Raw genomic sequence first — 27709 nt, 5'->3', positions numbered from 1 at the left:
GAGTAAAATAGTACATCTTAACACTAATTTGTTCTGGTCATTATTTACTGCTTAAAATTCATGTCAAGCTCAATTTTTAATTCAAGTAACAACAATTAATTACAGATTGCACAAAAAATACAACTAACTTAAACAGCACAAATGTGACTCCAGTTTACGTGGCTCCAAACTCTGATTTATGAAGGAGTCTCTGCAGATAACTTTAGATCCTTGACCGCCTCTCAGCTGGTAGCCTCCCCATTTGTGGCGTACATGTACACCACTTCCTCCTCTTGGCACCTTCCTGATGAAGAATAATGTATAATGTTGGTTAGGAAAGCATGTGAAGAACACCAAACCTGATCCTTAAAATACCACACTGTGTACGATGGATTTGATGTAGTCCTGTCCACTGTGGTTAACCCTCCTGTTGTCCTCACGGGTCAAATTGACCCCGTCTGTTTTGACTGTTCCTTCTTTCTTTCCTTCCTTCTCTCTTTCCTCCCTTCCTTCTTTCCTTCCTCCATCCCCCTTTCTTCCTTCCTTCTGTCCTTCCCCTTCATTCTTTTCTCTGTCCTTCTGTCCTTCCTCTTTTCCTTTCTCCCTCCCTTGTTCCTTCCTTCTTTCCTCCCTCCCTCCTACCTTCCTTCCTTCTTTCCTCCATCCTTCCTCCCTTCCTTCTTTCCTTCCCTCCTTCCTCCCTCCCTCCTTTCCTTCCTTCCTCCTTTCCTTCTTCCTTCTTTCCTTCTTCCAGGTTATAATGTCCTCACTGTACGTATTACTGATCACCTGTTAAGAAAAACCTTTGTTAAACTTACCTTTCTGATATTTTTTGTAGAGTATACATACAAACAGCAGAGCCAGAACAACAGCAAGAACAGTAACAGCCAAAATAAGATCAATGTTCTTCCCTGGAACACAGAACAAAATAGAAATGTGTTAAGACTTGAGAATGTAACTGTGTGTCATGTACTGTACATCGGTCATGCTCGACACTAGGAGAGCTATTATGTACCTGCTGCTAAAACCTTTGAAAACAGACAATCATATTTTTTACAGATTAAAAGTCCAATATGAGGAATTTCAGCAGGCACAATTTCTCTCTCAACTTTCTCAAATTCAACAGTGACAAAACTTTTAAAAACTTTTAATTGTAAAGGTACATCAATCAATCAATCAATCTTTATTTGTATAGCGCCAAATCACAACAAAGTTATCTCAAGGCACTTTACACATAGAGCAGGTTCTAAACCGAACTCTTTAGGTTTTAACTTTAAAGAGACCCAACATTCCCACATGAGCAACAGTGGCAAGAAAAGTGGCAAGGAAGAAACCTCAGGCAGAACCAGACTCAGAGAGGGCGGCCATCTGCCTCGACCGGTTGGGGTTGAGAGGAGAGAAAGGAAGAAGAGGAGAGAGGAGGAGAGAGGAAGACGAGGAGAGAGGAAGGATAGAGGAGAGAGAAGCACAATGAAAATCAACAATGAAGCTAGAAGGTCTGGGACTGGGATCTGTCATCCAGACGTCTACAGGCCCGGATTACCTGTGAGACCAGAAAGCACAGATAACTCCGGGGAAGAAGTTTAGGTTATTGAATGCATTAATAGTACATGAATGTTGGGGTAGAGCATAGCTCAGTGGGTAGAGCACCCGCCCCATGTGTTGAGGCTACAGTCCTCGCTGCAGGCGGTCCTATCCTGCATGTCATTCCCCCCTCTCTGTCTCCAGTTTCCTGTCTCTCTCTACTAACCTGTACATAAAGGCAAAAAGCCCCAAAAAATATACTTAAAATAAAAATAGTACATGAATGTCAATGGATATAGATGGATGGATAGAGAGAGAGAGGGAGGAGGAGAGAGGAGCTCAGTGCATCATGGGAGCCCCCCAGCAGTCTAAGCCTATAGCAGCATAAGCTAAGAGCTGGAAGATGGTTCCACAGGAGAGGAGCCTGATAGCTGAAGGCTCTGCCTCCCATTCTACTTTTAGAGATACTAGGAACCACAAGTACACCTGCATGCTGGGAGCGCAGTGTTGTAGTAGGTAAGGTACTATCAGCTCTTTAAGATATGATGGGGCCTGATCATTGAGAGCTTTGAAGGTGAGGAGAAGGATTTTGAATTCTATTCTGAATTTTACGGGAAGCCAATGCAGTGAAGCCAAGATGGGAGTAATATGATCTCTTTCATCAGGTGTTGATTTGGTTTTAATCTTTCTAGATGCATTTTTTTGAGGAATGCTTTATATAAGAATAATGTGCATTAATACAGTTTAGAGTGAGAGTGAAATATCAGATGATGATACATAACAAACACATCAGTCATTTACTTTAATGTTATTATTGCAGCAACTTCTTTAAAATACAATTTAAACTTAAAGTAAATCACACACACACACACTGAAATGTATTGATAACTTAAACCATGTTAACAATTAAAATAATTTCAATATTAAAATATAATTAAGAAGATTCTCACCAGGGATATACACGTATGTCTCATAATGAGTCTGATGGTTGATTTCCTTCTGTGTAGCATTACAGCGATAGAGGTCGGTCTTGGTCACAGTAGTTTGGAGGATGATGTCGTAGAGTCCTCCCCTTTCTGTCTCCTGTGGTTCTTCAGCAGGAAGTTTGTTTCCAGCTCCGTCTTCCCAGTGTAATTCAGGTTTTGAAAAAGCTCCTTGAACTTCACACTGCAGCAGCATCCCACCCTTTGTTTGATCAAGTATCCTGACATGTGGCCTTGGAGCTGCACCTGTGAACAAAGTAGAGGATTAGACATGAGCTGTAATACTGGGATGTTTTTGTTCAGCCTGTCTCTGCTTGTATATGATCATATTTCAGAGGAGCAAAAACAGAGAAACATTGAAATAGCAAAGCACATCAGCCTTAACTACACATCTCAGGAATGTTTGAGAGAACATGTTTCAAACAAGTTTAACTAAGTATTTGGTCCTTGAGCTACAAAAATGTGAATCATAGCTTCTTGTGCAGCATGTCTGAGCCTTTGTGTTATCACAATTTAATTGTGTCGGTGAGAAACATTTGAGCAACAGTCTCAAACTGCCAGAATGAAAAACTGATCATCAAATGTGTTGTAGTTCTACTTTAGTAGCCGACAGCAGCTGATCAAACATTTAACTGGAGCTTTTATTTTCTAACAGAGGAAGGAGAGCATTATTTTATTTCACTAAAAACTACAAGTTTAATCATATTTTAAAATCAGAAATCCTCCTAAAACCTCAAATGCATTAAGACTTGAGAAAATTAAGATTACATTTTGATCAATTATTTTATATGAACCATATTAATCCCTAATGAGACAAAAAGGTGAACCTACATTTTCATACAGTATTCTTCATTTGTGTGTAAAGAGACACTAAACTGATTTTACAGATGAAGAACAGTTTACTGGTCATGAGGAGAACTACTCAGCCTGTTAAACTCGTGTTTAATGTCTTCTGAGACTCTGCAGCAGCTTCAGTCTTTAAAAATAACCAGAATAATATCGTCACTATCTCAGCTTGGACTTCACCACTTCAATATTTTGACTGAGGGTCTGTGTGAACAAGTTAAAAAATAAATGTGAAGAATATTAACTCCAAAGTAACTGTGCAAAACTGTGTTTGTGCGTGTGTCAGTGTGTCAGTGTGTCGTTTTCACTCAGTTTAAAATATTTTCAACTTTCTTTGAGTTCATTCACTTTGTGTTCAGTCTGAGCACACACTGGCATTTATTCACAACTAAAAACATGTTAATTATTAAAATCATTTCAATATTAAAATATAATTAAGAAGATTCTCACCAGGGATATACACGTATGTCTCATAATGAGTCTGATGGTTGATTTCCTTCTGTGTAGCATTACAGCGATAGAGGTCGGTCTTGGTCACAGTAGTTTGGAGGATGATGTCGTAGAGTCCTCCTCTTTCTGTCTCCTGTGGTTCTTCAGCAGGAAGTTTGTTTCCAGCTCCGTCTTCCCAGTGTAATTCAGGTTTTGAAAAAGCTCCTTGAACTTCACACTGCAGCAGCATCCCATCCTTTGTTTGATCAAGTATCCTGACATGTGGCCTTGGAGCTGTACCTGTGAACAGAAAGTATAAAAGAATAAGTAGTAAAGAACAATTAGAGGATTAGACATGAGCTGTAATACTGGGATGTTTTTGTTCAGCCTGTCTCTGCTTGTATATGATCATATTTCAGAGGAGAAAAAACAGAGAAACAGTGAAATAGCAAATCACATCAGCCTTACAACTACACATCTCAGGAATTAACTAAGTATTTGGTAACTTCTCACCACTGCAAACACTATTTCTGACTCATATCATGGCAGAGACACAAGTCTGGCCAAACCTGGAATTTCTGCTCAGTTTCTTGAACCACAAAAATAAAAATTACATTAAAGTTATATAAAAACTGTCTTATATAATCTGAATCATAGGTTCTTGTACAGCATGTCTGAGCCGTTGTGTTATCGGTGTTTAATTGTGTCAGTGAGAAACATTTGATCAACAGTCTCAAGCTAACAGAATGAAAAACTGACCATCAAATCTGTTGTAGTTTTTTAGTGTTAGAAAGTCACATTACAGCAAACATGTTTGTCATCTTAGACCTTCACTGCAGTGAGTAAATACAGATTATTGGTGACTCAGTTCTGTTCAAACAAAGAGAGATCAATAGAGATCCACTGATCCAGTATACTGGATTATTCACACAGATGTGACCAGTTAACATTAAATGGTATAAATACCATATATTTAATATGTAATCTGTCATTCTAAAATTGGAAAGGGTTAGGGTTAGGGACTTCATAAACTTTCTAGAATAATATTATTAAAATTTGCACTAATCTAAAGATGTTGGTGTATAAATGTTTCTATGTACAGTGACATGTAATTGGTCACATACATGTACTTATTGATGATCCTAGTCAGTTCAATACAGTGAGATTTTAGATTAGGGAGGGTCATTAACCAAGTAATCATTCACAGGGACAAACGTCAACCTTTGTGCTGTGGTTGTTATTTATTTTTCACCCAACAACTTTAATGAAGAGTTGAGCTGTGTAGTCTAGTATGAAGGCTTCATTAACAGCTACTGGAGAGCAATGTTCAATTTCAGCCACTAGGAGGAGCTCTAAGCTTCTGTAAACCACCTCCACCTTGTGTAGAAGTCTAGTCTGACAGTGAATTTTTACTGCTGCCCTCAGCTACTTTGACTGGAAAAACTTCCAGAAAGTAAAGGATAATGTTGTCAGGAGTGAAATATGTGGAGCAGAGTTGAGCTACCGCGGTTTCACATGGACAAAGAGCTGCTGTCTGCCAAGGTTACTAAGGGAGACGGATCTGACGCTAATCACCAAGCTAGTACGTCAACATCTGGAACAAAGGTCTCAGAGAGGGTTAGGACCTGTGGAGTCAAACTTATAGCACATACATGCAGATATAAAGATCTGTGACATCATCAAAATCTAACTAGTCTACTATTTGACTTGAGTCCATCTAGGACTCTTAAACCAGTCACATCACTAAATTAGTGTTTAATGAAAGCACTCACCAACAACAACAAGCTTAATGTGGAATGTTTGTCTTGGTTGAAGGTTTGTAAAGTTGCAGGTGTAGTCTCCACTGTCAGCTACCTTCGTATCGCTGATGAGTATGGAGGCGTCGCCTAACTTCAGTTCATCTGGAAAATGTGAAACTCGATCTTTGAACTGCTGATCTTGACCTGTATTGTTGTTATTTGAATGACCGCCGTCATCATACAGAAACACCTGACGACCATCTTTCTTCCACTCAAACTTCTCTGAGGTAATGTTCTCCTTTGTGCTGAGTAAACAGGGTAACATGACATTACTTCCTTCTCCCACCGTGATGACTGTTGTCTCTAGAAGACAAAAACACATATCAGTATGTTTACATGCAGAATAATCAGGTTAAGACAGACATATGGGAGTTTGTTGTCATAGCAACATAGCAACTTATGTTATAACAATAAACCTTTTTTGTTTCTTGTCATCTGGCACATTGTCTTCAACAAATCATTTGCTCTGCCCTTCTGATATCATACCTGTTCATATTTCATTTTTTTATCTTTTTCTTTCTTTTAAAAAAAAACATTTTTTTGTTTGATCTATTTTTGTCTTTTACATTTAGTTTGCTCTGATCATTATTTTTCCACATTATTATATTATTCTAGTGTTTTATCACAAGAACACACCCACTGATGAATAATAACATTTAACACGTAACTTTTCTCCAAAATGATGATGATCTTCAGCAGTGACTAAATCATCAGACTATTTCTGTCTGCACATCCAACACACACTAATAAATATCACTCCTGGTTGAACAAATGAGTGAGAGAAAGAAAGAGAAGCAGGAGAGAGAGCTGCAGATGGAAGAGGAAAACTGAACTAAACAAAGTCAAACTTCATTTCCCAGAATTCATCCTGATTACTATGAGCTAAATAAAAAGACAGTAAGGACGAAGCTCTGAACTACACTCAGACAGCGAGCACACCCAAAGTTCATCTACTAAACTGCAGAAATATCACTGTCCACTAATATAAAGCATGTTTGATAAAGAGGGAATCACTCCATACTTGGTTGCAGTACTGTGGGGACGAGGCCCTGCCAGATGTGTTTCTGACTATTTGACTTGAGTCCATCTGGGACTCTTAAACCACACATAGTCACATCACTAAATAAATGTTTTATGAAAGTACTCACCAACAACAAGCTTAATGTAGAATATTTGTCTTTGCTGAAGAAGTGGAAATTCACAGGTGTAGTTTCCACTGTCAGCTAGCTTCGTATTTCTGATGGTTATGGAGGCGTCGCCTGACTTCAGTTTATCTGGAAAATGTGAAACTCGATCTTTGAACTGCTGATCTTGAGTTGTATTGTTGTTATTGGATTGATTGCCGTCATCATACAGGAACACCTGACGATCATCTTTCTTCCACTCAAACATCTCTCGAGTAATGTTCTCCTTTGTGCTGAGTGAACAGGGTAAAATGACGTCTCTTCCTTTGTCCACCCTGATGACTTTTGGCTCTGGAAGACATAAACACATATTAATCAGTATGTTTACATGCAGAATAATCAGGTTAAGACAGATATATGGACGTTTGTTGTCATAGCAACATAACTAATGTTATAAACTTTTCTTGATTCTTGTCATCTGGCACATTGTCTTCAACAAGTATTTTGCTCTGCTCTACACATATCATACTTACACTTGTTCATATTTAACTTTTTTTACATCTATTTATGTTTTATCTGTTTTTATCTTTTACATTTAGTTTTCTCTGATTCTTATTTTTCACATTATTATATTATTCTAGTCTTTTATCACAACTTGAGAACAACACACCCATTGATAAATAATAACATTTAACTCGTAACTTTTTTCCAAAATGATGATGATCTTCAGCAGTGACTAATTCATCAGACTATTTCTGTCTGCACATCCAACACACTAATAAAGACAGTTCACGAGCAAGGAACACATCACCAACGAGATACGTCTTAACAGATTTATTGACAGAATTTGAATGAATTGTGTAGTCTTGATGCGGAGTGATTCTTGATGTGGTGTGGGGAGGTTGGATGAAGGATCCGCCGCTGCACCCGGGCAGTGACGAACCCCCAGGAACCAGTGAGAGAGGAGAGATGAACAGAAGAGAGGGCGGGGGGGAGGGAAACTCGAAAGCGAGAGTGAACGAAGGGGAAGCTGTTAGGTCTGTTTATATAGGAGCCGGAAGGGGTGTAATTGGTGTGTGTTCCTGCTCCTGAAACTGCGCTTATCAAGCTTCGAAGAAAGAAGAAGCAGTAGTAGTAGTAGTACACCAAAATTACAACAATAAACACCCCGTCAGTACATTTACAACATACAATACATACAATAAGACAGACATATCTGTGGGACCAGATTTAGCTGCAAAAATAAAGAAACCTGAGACAACACAATGTGGGGACATAGAAGACATGAGGGACAGGAATCCAAGTACAATTTTTCTAAGTGCAGTTGAAGATGAAGAAATTATGCAAATTGTAAGAAAATGTCAAAACAAAACCTCTGCAGACTGGAATGATATATAGACATGGCAACAGTAAAGACAGTTATTGAAGGAATTGTGAAACCACTCACCCACATCCTGTTTCTTTACTCCCCCAGTTTTCCAAAATACTAGAAAAACTTTTTTCAAACAGACTGGACAAATTCATTGAAAAACACAACCTCCTTACAGAAAGTCAATATGGATTTAGAACGGACAGATCAACATGAACAACAAGAAATCACAAACTGTATAGACAATAAAAAAATAGCAATTGGAGTATTTGTTGACCTAAAAAAAGCATTCGATACCATCGATCACAGCATATTATTAAAAAAACTAGAAAAGTGTGGTGTTAGGGGAGTTGGGTGGAGCTGGCTGGCGAGCTATCTAAGAAACAGGCAACAGTTTGTGCAGATAGGTGACCATAAATCTGACTTTATGAATATTACATGTGGGGTACCACAGGGGTCAATATTAGGTCGGAAACTATTCATATTATATATCAATGACATATGTAGAGTCTCGCAGGTACTGAAATTTGTTTTGTTTGCAGACGGCACTAACATTTTCTGTTCTGGTGAGAATTTGCAGCAGACTTTGGAGACAATCACAACTGAAATAAATAAACTAAAACTATGGTTTGACAAAAATAAATTATCATTAATACTAAAATAGAAAAGGTACAGGAAATTAAATTCTTTGGTGTGATTTTGGATGATAAAGTCTGCTGGAAACCTCATGTTGGCTACATACGAGCAAAACTGGCAAAGTCCGCAGCAAATTCTGTGGAAAACTAAACATATCCTGGATTATAAATCGTTGCACACTCTATATTACTCATTATTTTTACCATGTCTGACTTACTCTGTCGAGGTTTGGGGAAACACTTACAAAACCACTCTGCAGCTGATATGTACAATACAGAAAAGAGCATTAAGGACACTAAACAAAGCAGGATACAGAGATCACACAAACCCACTATTCATAAAATCACATATGCTGAAATTTTTGGATCTGGTCAAATTCAGAACGGCACAAATAATGTACAAAGCGAGAAATAACCTATTGCCAAAAAATATACAAGGAATGTTTAGTGAAAGGGAGGGGGGATATAATCTAAGGGGAGACCTAAATTTTAAAAAACCAAAGGTCCGAACAAATATGAAAAGCATGTGCGTATCGAGCTGTGGGGTGACTTCAGTCTGGAGACAGAAATAAAACAAAGTGCGAATATAAATCTGTTTAAAAAAAGGTACAAAGAAATATTTTTAAACAAGTACATGGAAGAGGAAGTCTGTTAACGGAGGACAATGAGGGATGAGGTACAGGGATGGAGGTGTTTAAGTGACTCAGGTGCACGTTGTTTGTATGTGTGCGTATGTATTTATGTTTGTACATGAGTATGTCTATTTATGTATGTTTGTGTACATGTGTGGATGTGTATGTATGTATGTATGTATGTATGTATGTACATATATGTATGTATGTATGTGGCTATTTTTGGTGGAGGAGGTTAAGAAATGTGGCAATGATTTATGCTGTTGATAACAGTGGGTATGGATGTGAATGTCTGTCTCTAAAAACTAGGGACCAAGTCCGAAACCTTGGCGTGCTGATAGACTCAGATCTGACTTTCAGCAGTCACATCAAATCAATCACCAAAACAGCCTTCTATCAGCTTAAGAACATATCCAGAGTGAAGGGTTTTATGTCTCAAACAGACCAGGAGAAGTTGATTCATGCTTTCATCTCAAGTAGACTCGACTACTGTAACGGTCTTCTGACTGGACTCCCACAAAAAAGCATTAAACAGCTGCAGCTCATTCAGAACGCTGCAGCTCGAGTTTTAACCAGAACAAAGAGATCAGAGCACATTACTCCAGTTCTCAAGTCTTTCCACTGGCTCCCAGTCAGCTATAGAATAGATTTTAAAGTTCTGCTACTGGTCTACAAATCACTGAATGGTTTAGGTCCAGAATACATGAATGACATGTTAGTAGAATATAAACCCAGTAGAGCTCTGAGATCTACTGACTCAGGTCAGATAGTTGAGCCCAGAGTTCAAACTAAACATGATGAAGCAGCTTTTACACAACTGGAACAAACTACCAGCAGAACTGAAATCATGTTTAAATCCAGGTTAAAAACACTTCTCTTCTCCTGTGCTGCTTATGATTGAGCTCTTTTAAAGCACTTTACATTTTAATCTTTAATTTGCACTCTATGTCCTTTTAATGATTTTAAAGCTAATTTATTATTTTATGCTGCAATCATTTTATTTATGTCTTTCTATTTTTCTGTACTTCGTTTTTATTATGGAGGGGTGGGGTGGGGGGTTAATTGTATGTTTTAAGTTTCTCGAATTACATGTTTTTCTGTTTTATGTAAAGCACATTGAGTTGCCATTGTGTATGAAATGCGCTATATAAATAAAACTGCCTTGCCTTGCCTTGACATTGCATATGGTGTTGGTAGGAAATTGTAGGATTTTGTGAATTGGTGATTGGATTGGGAGCTGGCAAGCACTGATTTGAGAGGTGGGGGTGGGATTAAATAAGTTTTGACTTCTTCCCACTCCCTTTCGAATGTGGTTGACAGTGCAGTATATTTTCTGTCGGGTGTAGGTTCGCTATTTTCTGTGAGAACACTGTGCTTTCATTTCTTATGTGCTGTTTTTTTTTTTGTTTGTTTTTTCTTCTTCTGTCACGCATTCGAAATAAAAATAATCTAATCTAATCATAACTAGATGACTGGGCAGTAGAGGGGTTAGGGTTAGGGTTAGGGGTTAGGGGAAGAAGAAAAGGGAAGAAACAAGAGGAGAGAGGAGGAGGGAAAAAAGCAGCTGTTCTCTGTGTGGGAGTACAGTGTGGGAACGGGAAAAAACCTCAGAACTAACAAACAACTTGCACTGGGGGAGGGCCATGCTAGATGTGTTTCTGACTATTTGACTTGAGTCCATCTTAAACCAGTCACTTCAGTAAATGAGTGTTTTATCAAAGTACTCACCAACAACAAGCTTAATGTGGAATGTTTGTCTTGGTTGAAGATTTGTAAAGTTGCAGGTGTAGTCTCCACTGTCAGCCAGCTTCAGATTTCTGATGATTATGGAGGCGTCGCCTGACTTCAGTTTGTCTGGAAAATGTGAGACTCGATCTTTGAACTGCTGATCTTGACCTGTATTGTTGTTATTTGAATGACCGCCGTCATCATACAGGAACACCTGGCGACCATCTTTCTTCCACTCAAACATCTCTGACGTAATGTTCTCCTTTGTGCTGAGTGAACAGGGTAAAATGACGTCACTTCCTTCTTCCACTGTGTTGAATGTTGGATGTGGAAGACAAAAACACGTATCAGTATGTTTACATGCAGAATAATCAGGTTTATACGTTTATTTTACTGTAAGTTTATTTAAAAACTACTTCACAAGCTAACAGAGAAGATTACATGCAAATTTAAAAAGAAAAAGAAACAGAATGTTGTTGACAATGATTTGAATAGAGCTGCAATTATTAATTGATTAGTTGATTAATAGAAATTTCATTGCAAACTATTTTGATGGATCCTCATGACAGGATGGAGACGACACCCTGCAGCTGTCATGATGTCACATCTAAAGGTATTAACCCCTCTTATAACAGTATGACATCCTAAATGATGATAAACATCTAAACTCTGAGTAGGTCTATTATAAGACTGTATGCAGGTGATGATGTCATTTAAACTATCCAGTCATTTTTATTCTGCGTGCTTTCAGATTCCTGCATGAATTTACACATTTTAAATCAAATACAATGAATAAATGTCATTCAGTGTGATTATCAGTGGAAGTGATTGGTTTTCTCACCGTTTTCAGCAAACGATGTTCCAGACCAAGTCAGGAGAGAGACACACACGAGAGGAAGAAGCTCCATAGCTGTCTGCGTCACCTGGAGATCAGACAAAAACAAAAATGGCAGTAAAATGACTCATTTTGGTACCATAAGTTCACATGTCACTGTGAATAATAGCCTGCTAGTAACTTGTATAATCAAAAGAACTACTTACCTGCTTCTCCCCTTTTATTGCACAAACATCTGGAGGCTCCTCCTCCTGACCTTCAATTCAGCATCAGAAACAAATGCTTTTCAGGCTGATTTCTTCAAAATAACACGGTATGACTTTTTGATAGACACTGTCATGGAAATTGTCTGAAAACATTTACCACAAATATGAAATAATACACAAAACACTGCTAGGTTGAAGATTAAACAATTATTATACATACATACATACATATAGAATGACATCAGCAAATCTCTAACTATTATAGTTTCTAAGAGAACAAACAAGTCATCAGTGATTGTTCAAACATATCAGTCTATATGATTTTGATGATTTGAAAGAGGAAGACCTGAGACACACAGTGATGAAGCAAAAGCAGAGACTACATCCACAATCTTAGATTAAAATGATCAAACCAATCCTTAATTCTTCTTAACTTTTATGTCACTGTTTATAAAGGTTATGAGCATTAATTAATGGCCTAATGAATGAATAATTTATTATACTTTACTATGTTTTCGTTTCGTTTTCTCCTGTACAAATAGCATAGTGATGAGGACTGATGGGAACATTTGTGGGAGGCAACTAAAAGTTCACAATCCCACAAAGTTCATCTTCATGGTTAAACCATATTTTGTGTCACACATTCTTTCATCCTTTTCAGCTTCTACAAGTCAAGGCTTTCTCTTAATACCTGAAACACTAAGACTAAGACTAAAACTAAATGAAAATAAAAACAAAAGAACATTTCAAAACTATAATAACCCTGCTTTACAAGCATCATCTTGGTTTGCCTGGTTGCAGGCACGTGCACACATAGGGCCCTAGGGGTGCTTGAGCCCCTGCCCTTTTTGCCTCGTATTAAAAAGTGCCCTGTGTGTGTGTGTGTGTGTGTGTGTGTGTGTGTGTGTGTGTGTGTGTGTGTGTGTGTGTGTGTGTGTGTGCGTGCGTGTGTGTTTATTTGTTTGTTTTAAATAAAATTAATAAATTCCTGTTAGGGATGTAAAAATAACAAAAACGGCGGTACAAAGACTGTACCCATTTCTTGTAATACGGGGTTGTTGTGTGTGTTGAGCCTGCTGCTTCTTTATCTGTTGCGGCTCCGCTCGGTCACAGAGCCGCCAGAGAGAGAGAGAGAGAGAGAGGGGGAGACATGACAGTGGAGCAACTTGAACCTGTGAGTTATGGTCTAACTAGTCTCTAGTATATGGGTAATATTTCAGAAAAACGCTCTATTTTAGTCAATGTGTCAGCTTCTATTTTTGCCGGACGTGGGAGCACGGCGCATCATTTAGCACAGAGCAGATCGTGCGGGACAGGAAACACCGTGTTTACGGCGGATCATATTTCCTTCACTGCAGGTCTGAAGTACAGGTCCGAGGTTTAGATATAAAGTTTATTGTGACTTTGCTACTACTGTGTGGGCTGACAAAATAATAATAATAATAATAATAATAATAATAATAATAATAATAATGATGATAATAATAATAACAGTAATTTCAGCATTCTGGGGATATAAGCTGTATTATTAACTCATGTTGACAATCATTTGTTGACACAAAATAAATGGCAATTTCATATCACTTTCACCTACAGGACACACAGCTAAGTAGTTAGCTTTCTATTATCACTTTATTTTTTATTTTTACATTAATTTCCATATTGTGTAAAGGACCGAAAAAGAAAAAAAATTTGGCAGGCACATGCTGCCCTTTTCTGACTTTGAGCCCCTGCCTCTCTATAATCATGTGCACGTCACAGCCTGGTTGTCAAAAGTCTCTCCTTTCGATATTTATTTCTTCAGGAAGACACCTCCCATGTGCAACCACTTACCTTTTTTGAAGTTTTCTTTGAAGTAGCACTTGCACAAATTCCACCACTCAAGGTTACACTATCGGATAACTTGGACAAACTTGTTTGAGGGGAAAGCAGTTTCTCTGGAATAGTCTGGCTTTATTTTTTCCTGACAGGATGGTGACGACACTCTGCAGCCTCCCTCCCTCTCACATCCACCACAGACATAATAGTGGGGATAATCCAATCAAAAGTTATAGCAGTTTACATATTTTTCCCCCTGGAGGTCGTTTTTTTATCTGTGTGTTTGACACTCGGACCAAAATTGTTCTATAGACCAAACCAAAACCAAAATTTAACATCAATTTGAAATGACTGAGACAAATTACCCATGCACAAAACCCCACTATAATGCCTTCTAATACTATCAACATCTTCCAGGTAATACATCATGGCAGCTCCTAAATTATTCTGGACATTGAAACACTGAGTAGATCTATGATAAGACCTCTGACATGGCTGGCAGACAAGTTTGTCCGAGGATGTTACTACTTATTGTAGACTTATTGTTTAGTTACTTGATTTCAACCGGATGTCTGTGCTACTCAGCTACTCTCAGTAAAAATATGCAGCAAGCACTGACCCATGAACTCATCATGTAAATTAACAGTTAGGTGAAATGAAGCAGATGAAGAGTTGTTGGAGAGTAGGCAGAGACTCCCTAAAAAAAGAAAAACTGGGAAAAACACAGCCTTGAACTCAAACGGAAAGAAAGAGAGAAGAGAAATAATTTAGTTTGCTAGGAAGTCTAAGAAAACCCACAAGTGCAGGGTTTTTGTTACAGATATGAAGAAAAGTCACATTACCTTGCTAACTGTAGAAAACCTGTGAATGCTGAGTCCATGTGACAGAAGTGCGAGTTTAAAAGTGAAGAAGAATCAATGATTGGTTTGATCATCTTAATCTAAGATGGTGGATGTAAGATCACTGCTTCTGTGTCATCACTGTGTGTCTTGTGGAAAGCGTTTTGTTACCTTTAGGTGGCCTATTGCTCTTCTTCTATCTTGTCATATATCCAAATAAGGTAGAAGCTCAGAGTCTTAGGTGTATATATATGTTCTGCTCCGTGGTCATCTTCTATTGGGTAAAATCATATAGGCTGATATGTTTAACCAATCACAGATGATTTCTTTGTTCTCTTAAAAATTATAATAGTTTAGGCATACTCTTTGCTTGTTGAGATGAGCTGATGTCACTTTGTGTGTATGCTGTCTCCTTATTGAACAATAATAATTGTTTAATTGTCAACCTAGCAGTGTTTTGTGTATTATTTCATATTTGTGTTTAGTGTTGTGACAATTTCCACGACAAGGGCAGAGATATAAGCAGTGATCAACTTAAAAAGAAAGGGGACTCCAACCCTTTCAATTCCGTTGTTCAAGAGATATGCAAAAGAGAAAATGCAAACAGACAGAGCTTCCTTGTTTTATGTAGAGAAATAAACAAAATCCTCCACTCCAGTCAGTTACTGATTGAAGCTTGATTGTATAATATTTTAACCCTTTATAGGTCACATCAAGAACATGGAAAAAAAATATTCCTTTTCTTTTCCTTCCTGTTTGAGGCCATGACAACATAAAACATGGACTTTTTTTCTCATTAATTCATTGACCCCAAATGTGATGTTTTACAGACCTCTACAGATCTCTTAAGTCAGCAGTGATTTGTGTTATTCTTTGTTTACACACTAGAACAACCTGTATCTATAGCAACCATAGAACAACCTGTATCTATAGCAACCATAGAACAACCTGTATCTATAGCAACCATAACACAATCTGATGGTCTGCCTGTGCGTTACATACCTCATACATTTGGAAAAAATGCTCAAAAAGTTAAATGGGTTCAATAGATTTAGTTTTTGAGCAAATATCATGACACAGAGTGACCTCTACCAAACGGTTCAGCAGACCTACAAAGGGTTTGAATCTGCTCTCTTCTTTTTGACCACTGCATTAAATATGCTTGATGTTTTTGTTATTTAAAAAAAAAAGTAAGACATATTAAGTTTCCTTACGCATTGCTTGTTTTGAACCATTGTCCCTGAGTGTATATGCTAAATGTGTGTGTTGTCTGGGTTAACATGGTATGCTTGCTTTTTTCCATTGTCTGAGTTTATGAGAAAATGTAGACACTGAACATAAGAGGCCCTGAAACGGAAACTAATGGGAAAAATCACAGGTTATTTTCTGTTCAAGTGTCCTTTAATTATGTTAGCTTAATTTCAGCTGTTGATGATTTTACTGAAAAGTAGTATGTTACAGACCTATAATAGTTCAATGGTGAGGTGTTGTGTAGGTATTGTAAGGTAATTTTGTTAAAAAACAGGATGGTATGAGTCATTTTGGGTGAGGTGCTAGGAAGCAGGAAAGTGGAAACTGGATATCCGGCTCTGTGGAGTGAGAAGAGAAAGGTGGTTGTGTGAGAGAATAACCATTGTATGCAAAAACCATGGAAGCAATGGAGGAAATATTTGTGCTCCCGCTGATGATGTCACATATGTGTATAAATTAGGCCTCTCTCTCTCTCTCTCTCTCTCTCTCTCTCTCTCTCTCTCTTACACACACAGCAGGGTTTTTAAAGTTTGAAATGTTCCTTACTTATTATTTTTCTATTTGTTTTTTATATTATTTCTGTTTAGTTTTTAGTTAATTTAACAAGTGATTAAATAGTTTTAATTTACTTTTTTGGGGGGCAGGAATTTACTACTTTTAGTTTAGTTTTTATTGAGTTTTAGTCTTAGTTTTTGTTTTCCAGGTGATAGAAGAAGTCAGACTGAACAGGACAGTAAAAAGGGAGAAAGTTAGTTTTGCATTGTTCATTTGTATTTTTATTTCAGTTAAATAAATGATTTGTTCACTGCTACACACACACACACACACACACACACACACACACACACACACACACACACACACACACACACGTTGTACATACAGTTATTATTTCAGGTAATATAAATAAATGACAGATTCCAGGTTGATTTGTTAGTAATGCCTTAAGGCTCCAGTAGGGGGCAGTCACGCTTCTCTCCCTCACTTAAAACACACACCACTGAAGGCAAGAGCAGTGTAGGCTACTGTGTTTTAATCCCTTATCCCTCGCTATTTTGCCTATTTTAAGGTAATTACCATACAGGAAACATTATAAACGTAGCAATGTGTTGTAGATAAGGTAAATGAGGGACAAATTGATGCCAGATTCCAGGTTGATTTGTTAGTAATGCCTTAAGGCTCCAGTAGGCGGCAGTCACGCTTCTCTCCCTCACTTAAAACACACACCACTGAAGGCAAGAGCAGTGTACGGTGTTTTCATCCCTCTTCTCTCCCTATTTAGCCTGTTTTAAGGGCGTAACACACACACATACACAACTACTCAAAGCTCAATAACCGACTGTAACTTATACAGTTAATGTGCAGCAGAAGTGTTATATTTTATACTCTATTGAGTTTGACGACCTGTGCGTGCACGTGCATGTGTTTTGAGTGGATGCAGGAGTGAACGTTTGTGTGTGTGTGTGTGTGTGTGTGTGTGTGTGTGTGTGTGTGTGTGTGTAGCAGTGAACAAATCATTTATTTAGCTGAAATAAAAATACAAATGAACAATGCAAAACTAACTAAAACTAAACAGCTTTGTTTTTGTTGTCGTTTGTTTTCTCCCTTTTTACTGTCCTGTTCAGTCTGACTTCTTCTATCACCTGGAAAACAAAAACTAAGACTAAAACTCGATAAAAACTAAACTAAAAGTAGTAAATTCCTGCCCCCCAAAGAAGTAAATTAAAACTATTTAATCACTTGTTAAATTAACTAAAAACTAAACAGAAATAATATAAAAAACAAATAGAAAAATAATAAGTAAGGAAAATTTAAAACTATAATAACCCTGGTGTGTGTGTGCTGTGTGTGTAAGAGAGAGAGAGAAAGAGAGAGAGAGAGAGAGAGAGAGAGAGAGAGAGAGAGAGAGAGAGAGCTGACATCATCAGCGGGAGCACAAATATTTCCTCCATTGCTTCCATTACACACACACACATTTATTTTTCAATACACACATACACACTACACTCTGACACCCATACCAACACATCCAGAGTCCTGGGGCCTGTTTCAGAAAGCAGGATTACTAAATCACCCAGGCTTATTTTGATAGTCTGGCTCATTTTCCAGCAGATCCAGTTCCTTAACGCAAGCTCAGCATAGTTCAAGCTCAATTACACACAAACACAAACACACACACACACACACACATAGTGGGAGACATAATTATTGAACGCATCAACAATTTCTTCAGTAAATATATTTCCAATGAGGATACTCACATGAAAGAAAAAGCAGTACACCAAGGCAAGGAACCAGCTGAAATCTGTAAGTAGTTAGGTTGTTTTGTTATCTAGGTGAAACATCTCATGATGGATAAAAGCAAAGAGTTTCCCAAGAACCTTCGAAACCTGATCGTTGCAAAAAAATTCAATGGAACTGGTTACATTGATTTTCATTGTGCTTCTCTCCTCTATCCTTCCTCTCTCTCCTCTTCCCCTCTCCTCTCCTCTCCTTCCTCTCTCTCCTTCCTCTCTCCTTCCTTTCTCTCCTCTCAACCCAACCGGTCAAGGCAGATGTTCTCCCACTCTGAGTCTGGTTCTGAGGTTTCTTCCTGTTAAAAGGGAGTTTTTTCTCTCCACTGTTGCTCATGTGGGAATGTTGGGTCTCTTTAAAGTTAAAACCTGAAGAGTTTGGTTTAGAACCTGCTCTATGTGTAAAGTGCCTTGAGATAACTCTGTTGTGATTTGGCGCTATACAAATAAAGATTGATTGATTGATTGATTGATGACAGATGTATTTCTAAATTTCTGAATCTCACGGTAACGACTGTTGGTGCCGTTATCTGGAAGTGGGAGGAACATCACTCCACCCTCAACCAGCCCTCAAGAATTCCTCGCAAGAAGTCTGACCAGGGAGTCAGAAGATTAGTCAGATGAGTAGCTCAAGAGCCAAGGAGCATTCAGAAAGAGCTCCAGAGAGACTTGGAGGCAGGAGGTGCAATTGATACTCAGAAATTATAAGCAATGCCTCTATGCACGTTCACCCTGCAAGACTCCATTACTGAGGAAACGGCATGTTGAAGCTCATTTAAAAAAACATTTAGACACGCCTATGAAATACTGGTAGCATCACATCACAGTATCTTGAAGCTGTCATTACAAACAAAGGATTCTCCAATAAATAAATCAATTTTAGTTAGTGTGTTCAATACTTTTTTTCCTGTGTCAATTCACTTTATTACACATAACTTTATTTATGGACTTTAATGTTTTGATTTCTTTATATTTGTGGATTTCTTGAGTTAATACCAAAGTCTGGTGATAATTTCATGTGAGTGTCCTCATTGGAAATATATTTACTGAAGAAATTGTTGATGTGTTCAATACTCATTTCCCCCACTCATAATACTCATGTGCTTTTACTGTTATACTTCAGTGACATCTACATTGACCTCAGGGTGTGTGTGTGTGAAACTGAGAGATTTTGAGATTAATCCTAGAGAGGAAATGTTGAAATGTGGATGTGTGTGTAAATGTGCATCATCATCATTTTTTGCAGCTTACAAAAGAGGAGAGTCTTCTGCTGGTCTTTTCTCTCATTCAAACCAAAAAAGCCTCTTTGTCTCGCTCTCAGTTTGTCACGCTGACCCTTCACCATACGTATTTTACCCAGCGTCTTGAGGATATTTGTGCAGCAGGAATGGCAGATGCTGATGTCCAGTTTCACTCTGTGGATATGGCTGACAGCCATGTCACCGTCTCTCCAGAGCCACAAAAGCCAAACAAAGTGCGACGGTGTTTCAGAGCAGCACGAACCCCGCTCTTCATCCTGGTGAGCTTGGCACTGCTTGGCCTAACTATAGAGGCTTACATCAACAGGCGCCTCTACCGTCCTGTGCCTGTGCCTGTGAGTATCAGTTTGGTCTTTCATTTTGCACTGTTGGACAGTGACTACCAGAAGATGTTAAAGGATATGTTCACAGTTTTTAAAGCAGTTGTCAGGTGTCCGTATGAACTCAGTGTAATCATTCCTCCTGTTCATTCTGCTATTTGAATTTCTAAGTGATGGGGACCCAAATCCACAGTTAACACATTTAAAAGTTGATGTGAAGTTTCTATTGAGCTTCATCAGTGTGAGTTAGTAATATTAAGCGGATATCTGACACATTTACAGTCTTTTTAGCATCAGATTCTCTCTTAGTGTTTCCTGTTGAGCTGTGGTGGAAGTATAGTAACAAAAAGACTTTGCTACTAAAAACACTGTAACGTTGAAACATAGAAGATGAAGGTTTGACTCATTTGGACGCTGAAGCTTCATATTAGCTTCAGATCAACTTTTAAATCCATTTACACAGAAGGAGGACTGTGGATTTAGTCCTCCATCACTTCCATTGTAAGAGCATTATGAAGGGATCTTCTAATGGTCAGTATGAACAGGAGGAATCATTACAGCAAGAAAAACACACACTCCTGAACTTGTCCTTTAATGACAAATGTGTAGCATTTAGGAAATGTTTCTATCACAATTAGCCTAACTACATGTGTGCATCCATACGCAGAAGCAGTTATCTGTTTTTATCTTTCATTGCAGGCTGTTCCATTGCAGGCTGTTACAACACAGACCCCCAACACCACATCAGGTACAGAACGTATTATAAAATACCTCCCACTCCCACTATTTTTTTTTAAATATTTTTTGTATATAGTATTTTGAGATTGCTTTATTTCCATTTTCATTTTATTTTATTTTATTTTTCTTCACTTCTTCACTTCACATTCTTTTGATGAAATACTTCAGTAAAGTTACTCTACCCTACACTATTAATGATCATTTAATCATTTTCATTGAACGATCTGAAAGTATTTATGTTCCCAACACAGGAAAAGAAGGACCTGGTCTTAAACCGTCCTGCAAACCATATGCACATCTGGGTAAGATAACCATCTGTGTTTGAATATTACTGAAGCAGTTTAGATCTGCAAATAAAAACGTGTCAAATTAAAAATCTGCATGATTTTTGGTTGATTCGTTGTTTGTGACACTGGCCCCTTTATTTACCTGAGCTGATTTTAATTACCGTTATTGTCTTTTGTCTTTTTTCCTCACAGATCAACAGGAATCTGATCAGCTGGTAGGATGGAGTCACATCTGTGGCATGGAGTATAAACATGGGAAGCTTGTAGTTCAAAAGTCGGGTCATTACTTTGTTTATTCAAAAGTTTCCTTCAGAGGCAAGGGTGGATTTTGGCACTCTGTTGAATCTTACGCTCCTGAATATCCGACTGTCGTTACCCTCATGAAGTCAACAAAATACTCAAACACGACACACGAAGTAGACAGTTACTTGGGTGGAGTGTTTCCCATGAGTCAAGGCGGTTACATTTTTGTGAAAGTGAACAATATAACAAATTTGCAAAAGTATCCATATGACAATTTCTTTGGTGCATTCATGATTCAAAGAGATTAAGATTCAGGATGATTTAATGCTTCATGATGCAGGGAAACCAATAAAAACATTTGGATCCTTGCTCCACCTTTGTCACATACATTTAGGTAAAATGTTGCATTTAATACCAAAGAATTCAGCATGTATAGTTTGTTTTTTGCAGTATGTTTTCTTATGGCCACAAAACTAAGGAAATGGCTCAACCTATGACCGGAAACACATAAAACACCCAACACCAGTTTAAAGGTTACGTTTAGTTTCATAAGTCTGTTCTAGATATTTATGTTCAGCTGGCTGTGTGTTGCTCTCAGCTACAGCATCATACAGCAGCTGAAATAATTTGTACGTCTCCAAACTGAGAAAGAGGATGTGCACATTTACGCATTTGGTACAGCAGCGTTAACTTCATTAACACCGGATCAATCTGGATCTAATGGTAATTCATGTTCATTTTTATTTTTAAGTAGCTGAAATTATTTTAAGTAACCTAGTATCTGACAATTTTGCCATTGGATCATTAAATTTCAATTCGATATCAATCAAGCCTTGAGAGAGATACTAGACACTAATATCTTCATCTTAACTGCTTGTGGGAATTTGCGCTGGTCTTTATCAATTAAATGGTTTCTGCATTGAGTCTTATTTGCATAGAAAGTGGCCAATTTTGGGCTGAATGTGCCTTGTGTATTATTGCATATTTGGTATTGCAGTAATCCTAAAGTAACGGAAAGTTATCAAGTTACATTACTTTAACCCTTTGTAGGTCACACCAAGAAAGTGCTATTTAAAAAAAAAATCATTTATTTGCTTATCCTACCTTTTTTAGGCCGTGACAACATAAAACATGGATTTTTTTTCTCACTTACCCTAAATGTGATGTTTTACACACCTCATTTGTTCTAAACATGTTGGAGACTCATTCTGTTCATGTAGATAGAGATGAAAACAAAGAAACTCAACTTCGAAAATGCCTCCAACAGGATCTCTAGCAACCTGTATCTATAGCAACCATAGAACACAACCTGTATCTATAGCAACCATAGAACACAACCTGTATCTATAGAAGACATAGAACCTGTATAACCATAACACAATCTGATGGTCTGGTCTGTGCATTACATACCTCATACAAGAACTAAAGATTGCCCAAAATGTTAAATGGGTTCAAGATTTTGTTTTTGAGCATATATCATGACACAAAGTGACCTCTAACAACCGATTGAGCAGACCTACAAAGGGTTAACGTAACCCTCCCAACCCTGCATACAGATACATGGGGTTATACCTTGCTTGTTTTAAATGCTAAATGACCAATTTGTGTTGCTTACTGACATCTGAATCCAGACGATGTGATATAATGATATGTATGTATGCTATATGTGTAACTGTATGTTTAATCTGCGTGTAAACATTTAAAACCAAATTGCTTGTGGACACAAAATTATGAATTTCATTGTAAACTGACATTAAAGTTGAATTGTAGCATAAAGATACAAAAGCAGACTCCTCTCTGAAATTCAGCATGTAGGAAAGATTTTTGTGGTTTGAAGTTTAGAGTTATGTGAGGAAGTTTGTGGTTGATGTTACTGCTTCATGTGACCCAGAAATTAAAAGATAAAGCTAAGAGCAAAGGTGGGTATCCTCTGAGGAATACGTTATCATCATTTATCAACTTAAAACATGAAGCAAAAGTAGTTCAGTTCAAAAACATCTCTGAGCTTTTGAATTGCTTTGATGCTGGATTAATATCCAGATAGATAAGATGGGAAGCTTGTAGTTCAAAAGACGGGGCATTACTTTGTTTATTCAAAAGTTTCCTTCAGAGGCAAGGGTGGATTTCGGCACTCTGTTGAGTCTTACTCTCCTTATTATCCTAATGACGTTACCCTCATGGGGAGAATAAAATACTCAAACACGACACAAGAAGTAGACATATCAAACAGTTACTTGGGTGGAGTGTTTCGCCTGTATAAAGACGGTTACATTTTTGTGAAAGTGAACGGTATAAGAAATTTGCAAAAGTATCCATATGACAATTTCTTTGGTGCATTCATGATTCAAAGAGATTAAGATTCAGGATGAATGCTTGTATGTGTGCATTTATATTTCTGCCTTTGTGAAGCACTTTGGTGCAAATCTGTTTGCATAAATAAAATAAACCTGAAACATATATTGTTTTATACGTCGTTTGTTTTAAATGCAGATCTTGCTGCTAATACATCTGTATGACGGGTCAGCAGTTAGGTTCAAAGATGGACCAGGATTTGCATTGGAGGTGGGGGGTAAGCTGATAAAAGCAGACTCAGCTCTGAAATGAAGCGTGTAGGAAAGTTTATTGTGGTTATGTGAGGAAATTTATTAGATCAGATAACACGGAGTACATCCTGAGTGAGCTCTTGATCTGCAACATAAACCAGGAATGTAGCACACTAAAGTAGTTCAGTTCAAACACTGGCAGCGTTCTTAAAGTTTGTTATTACAGAGAAGATGAAAGCGAAACACTAAAATTGCAATCAGACTTTGGAGTAGATTGATATCTTCAGAAATAAACCGTTATGGTTTATATTTAGATGGGAGGAGACTACTGGCATTTATTTTGAAGTCTCCCTCCTCTCAAAAATGGTTTGAGCTTCACTGAGTTTGTTCTCTTGTTTAGCAGATAAACAAGAGAACAAACTCTCCTCAGTGAAGTTTCTCTGAGCTCACTGGATACCAGATTTGGAGCCATGATTGGAAGTATGATGCGTAAACTTAAAGCTTCCAGTGCACAAACAATGGGAATGGACTTTGCAGTGAAGTAGGAGCCATCATGTGTCCAGCAGGAAAACATTAGCAAATGACATGTTTATGGGTCAGTGACAAACAAGGTTGGCAAGATGAGCAGTTCAAAAATATCTTAAAAATTGTCTTAAAAGCAGCATCAGGTTTGTTAAAATGTACATTTTGTGTTTTATGTCATTTGCACCATTTTTTACCAAAAGTAAGACTGAATGCTCCTGAAAATGTCAAATGGTGTAACCACAAAAGAATGATTAATAAATATTTTATCACCTACAGTGTATTTAAGTGGACTTATACTAATAATTACTTCCTGGTTCCTGATCTCCATGGTTACCCAGATTAAATGTAATATTTAGAACAATAGTATTCCATTAGCTTTATTTAATATAAAAGTTATAATGTAAGATCATGCCAAACTAGTTGATATGCTGTTAGGTAGGAAGGAAGGAAGGAAGGAAGGATGTAAGATCATGCCAAACTAGTTGATATGGTGTTTTATTGACTATTTACTGTTTTCAACCAAGTTGAATTAAGTTTTTATGGTTACACCACTTAGACATTTTTACCATAATCCTCTAATATATTCTCTCAAAATGGATTAAAAGCAGAAATTTGATGCTGGCTCCACAAAAAAAGAATTTGTGCAAGTTATTCATTGGTTTTTTCCACATTTTAACCCTTTAAATTTAAACTAAATCACATAGACACAAAAAAACACTATTGAACTATTTGCATATTCTTAGATTAATGGTGATATTTCTACTTTATGTTTATTACTGAGGCCTTATATTGACTGGTGTTCCTAATATTTTTGCCCCTCCTCGTATATGTTAATGGTGTGGACAAAATATTAGGAACACCAGTCAATATAAAGCACCCTAACCCTAACAATAATAAACAAAGTATAATTATCTCCTTCCAGAGGCCAGTGAGTATATATTCTTTGCTTACTACACTTGCCCTGTTAGCAGTCTTAAATCTAATTTTACTACTTATGACTAATATATGTTGTTGGTTTCTTATCTAATTTCTGCAGGGATGTGATGTATGAAAAGGAAAAAACACCTCCCACACATCTGTACTGACATTTAAAAACCAGACAGGAGTAAACCAACACCTCCAGTTTAATAATAATAATAATAATCATCATCATTTATGACATGTTCATTCATTCATCAGCTCAAAAAGTCGCCCCCTTTCAAACATTACAGCATTTTAATATCTGTAATAAAACAAAAACACATTCATATATACATACAGTATCAAAACAACAAAGATCTCCTCCTTTTCTAATGAAAAACAAAAAACAAACATAAAAAAATGAAAAATAAAAATTAAATCTCTTTGCAAAGTTTTCAGTGCAGCACATAAATAAATATCACAAATTACCTTCAACTCATTGGTATCAAAATCATCGACCTTCTGTCCAAAAACAGACGAGGGGTTTAAAAAGAAAGAAAGAAAGCGACTCTGATCTGTTTTATTTTATTGTTTGACTACAATAAGAAACTTAAACTTTATTTTTGGGTCGTTAAAGATCTCTGAATGACTTAAATAAAACTATTTTTACTTAAATAATTGTCATATGGAGGCCAGAAACAAAAAAATATAAAGTAAAAATATTTAACAAAAGATCAATTTTAATAATCACCATCTGAGGCAGTTTAAGGCTTATTTTAAGGATGTAGATTAAATCATTGTTGAAGTCAAAATTTTAAGTAGACGTTCATCACTGTGCAAACGTTTTAAGCACTTAAGATGTTTAGATGTCATCATTTTTAAAAGCACGGACAGCGTACTTTACTTTTACTGCCTAAAGCTTTTTGCACAGTTCTGTACGTCAGTAGCTTCAAACTAAAAAAAAAAGGCAAAAAATATAAATCATTCAGTTGTCGCAAATATCTTCGACTACAGTTTTGGTTTCCCGATTATGTATTTATATTATATTTAAATAATTAAATGGGGCGTGTAGCAGCCAATAACGTAATAATTTTGCTCATTTTTTAGTGTAATAAAACCGATAATGTCATAAAATGTCTGAACCCGTAACGTAATAACTTTTTGCCAATATATCCAATTAATAAAACTCACAAAGTTATATTAGTATATTTTTATGTTATCGACACCAGTTATTACATTTGTAATGTTTTTTTGTTTTTACCTAGCTAATAACGTAATAGCTTTGTACATTATTGGCAAAAAGTTATAACGCTATTGGTTCAGAAATTTTATCACGTTAACGGTTTTATTACATTTAAATGGGCAAAATTATTACGTTATCTGCCGTTATTACGTTATCAGCTGCTACATGGTTGTAGCATCCGATAACGTAACAACAACTGATGTGTGACACTTTATATCCAATAAATAAAACTTTAATAAAGTGATATTAGTATATTATTACGATATCGAATCCACTGAAGGTTTTTGTTTAACGTAATAACGTAAAAAAAAAAAGTTATTACGTTATTGGTTCAGGAATTTTATTACGTTATCGGCTTTATTACGATATCGAATCCAGTTATTACATTTGTGAAAGTTTTTTTTTAACCTAGCTAATAACATAATAAATAAATAACAAAAACATATTACGTTATTGGTTGAGGGATTTTATTACGTTATCAGCCAATTGTTACGTTATCAGCTTTATTACGATATCAAATCCAGTTGTTAAATTTTTTTAAACCTAGCCAATACCTAATAAATTTAAAAAAGTTATTGGTTGAGGGATTTTATTACGTTATCGGCCAATTGTTACGTTATTGGCTTTATTACGATATTGGCTCCAGTTATTACTTTCGAAAGGTTTTTTTTTGTGTGTTTTTGCTAGGCCAATTAGTTCAGAAATGTTATTACATTATTGGTTTTATTACATTTAAAACGGGCAAAATTCGTTATCGGCCAATTGTTACGTTATTGGCTTTCTTACGATATTGGCTCGTTATTACTTTCGAAAGGTTTTTTTTTGTGTTTTTGCTAGGCCAATTAGTTCAGAAATGTTATTACGTTATTGGTTTTATTACATTTAAAACGGGCAAAATTCGTTATCGGCCAATTGTTACGTTATCGGTTTTATTACGATATTGGCTTCAGTTATTACATTTGTAGTTTTTTTTTAGTTTTTTTTTTACTTGGCTAATTTTATTACGTTATTGGTGTTATTATATTTAAAATGGGCAAAATTATAACGTTATCTGCCGTTATTACGTTATCGGCTGCTACAAGGCGAATAATTGAAAATCAACCATGCTGATGATTTGTTTGTTCATGTCATGTTGGATAAGATAGAAAATACTAAATTTCCAACTGTAATTAAAATACTGTCGGCTTTCAAGTCCTTAACTTTACGACTCATTTTTTAAACGTTTAAATTCAACCATAACTTTGTTAAATAACTTTGAGTCCACATGCAGAAATAGAGGAAAATATCAAACATTAGCCGTTACTAGATTCAATTTATCAGCCCAAACTTTGCTACTGGCTGCACTTTTGTCCGTTTATAA

At 36.8% G+C, this 27709-nt stretch overlaps 1 protein-coding gene across 1 annotated transcript; it reads right to left on the bottom strand.

The window, feature by feature from the left end:
• Window positions 1-169: 169 nt before the first annotated feature.
• On the bottom strand, window positions 170-11342 carry LOC128356225 (CD276 antigen homolog). The gene is made up of 6 exons (XM_053316707.1): window positions 11049-11342; window positions 6709-7035; window positions 5534-5863; window positions 2454-2732; window positions 798-890; window positions 170-283 (listed from the first exon to the last, which is right to left on the bottom strand). Exons 1-6 carry the CDS (start codon window positions 11290-11292, stop codon window positions 222-224), a joined length of 1335 nt encoding a protein of 444 aa, XP_053172682.1. The 5' UTR covers window positions 11293-11342; the 3' UTR covers window positions 170-221.
• Between the last annotated feature and the right edge of the window lie 16367 nt (window positions 11343-27709).

This window comes from Scomber japonicus, chromosome 3 (assembly GCF_027409825.1).
Source record: "Scomber japonicus isolate fScoJap1 chromosome 3, fScoJap1.pri, whole genome shotgun sequence".
Lineage (NCBI taxonomy): Eukaryota > Metazoa > Chordata > Actinopteri > Scombriformes > Scombridae > Scomber > Scomber japonicus.
This window is presented reverse-complemented; position numbering and strand designations above follow the sequence as displayed.

Excerpts from the sequence above, each read along its gene's own strand:
- LOC128356225 (XM_053316707.1), bottom strand. The coding sequence starts at position 11,292 with ATGTTTGAGTGGAAGAAAGATGGTCGCCAGGTGTTCCTGTATGATGAC. Across the intron at positions 7,036-11,048 it reads CCACATTAAGCTTGTTGTTG|AGCCAAAAGTCATCAGGGTG; the intron begins GTGAGTACTTTG and ends TATGTCTTCCAG. Across the intron at positions 5,864-6,708 it reads CTACATTAAGCTTGTTGTTG|AGACAACAGTCATCACGGTG; the intron begins GTGAGTACTTTC and ends TTTGTCTTCTAG.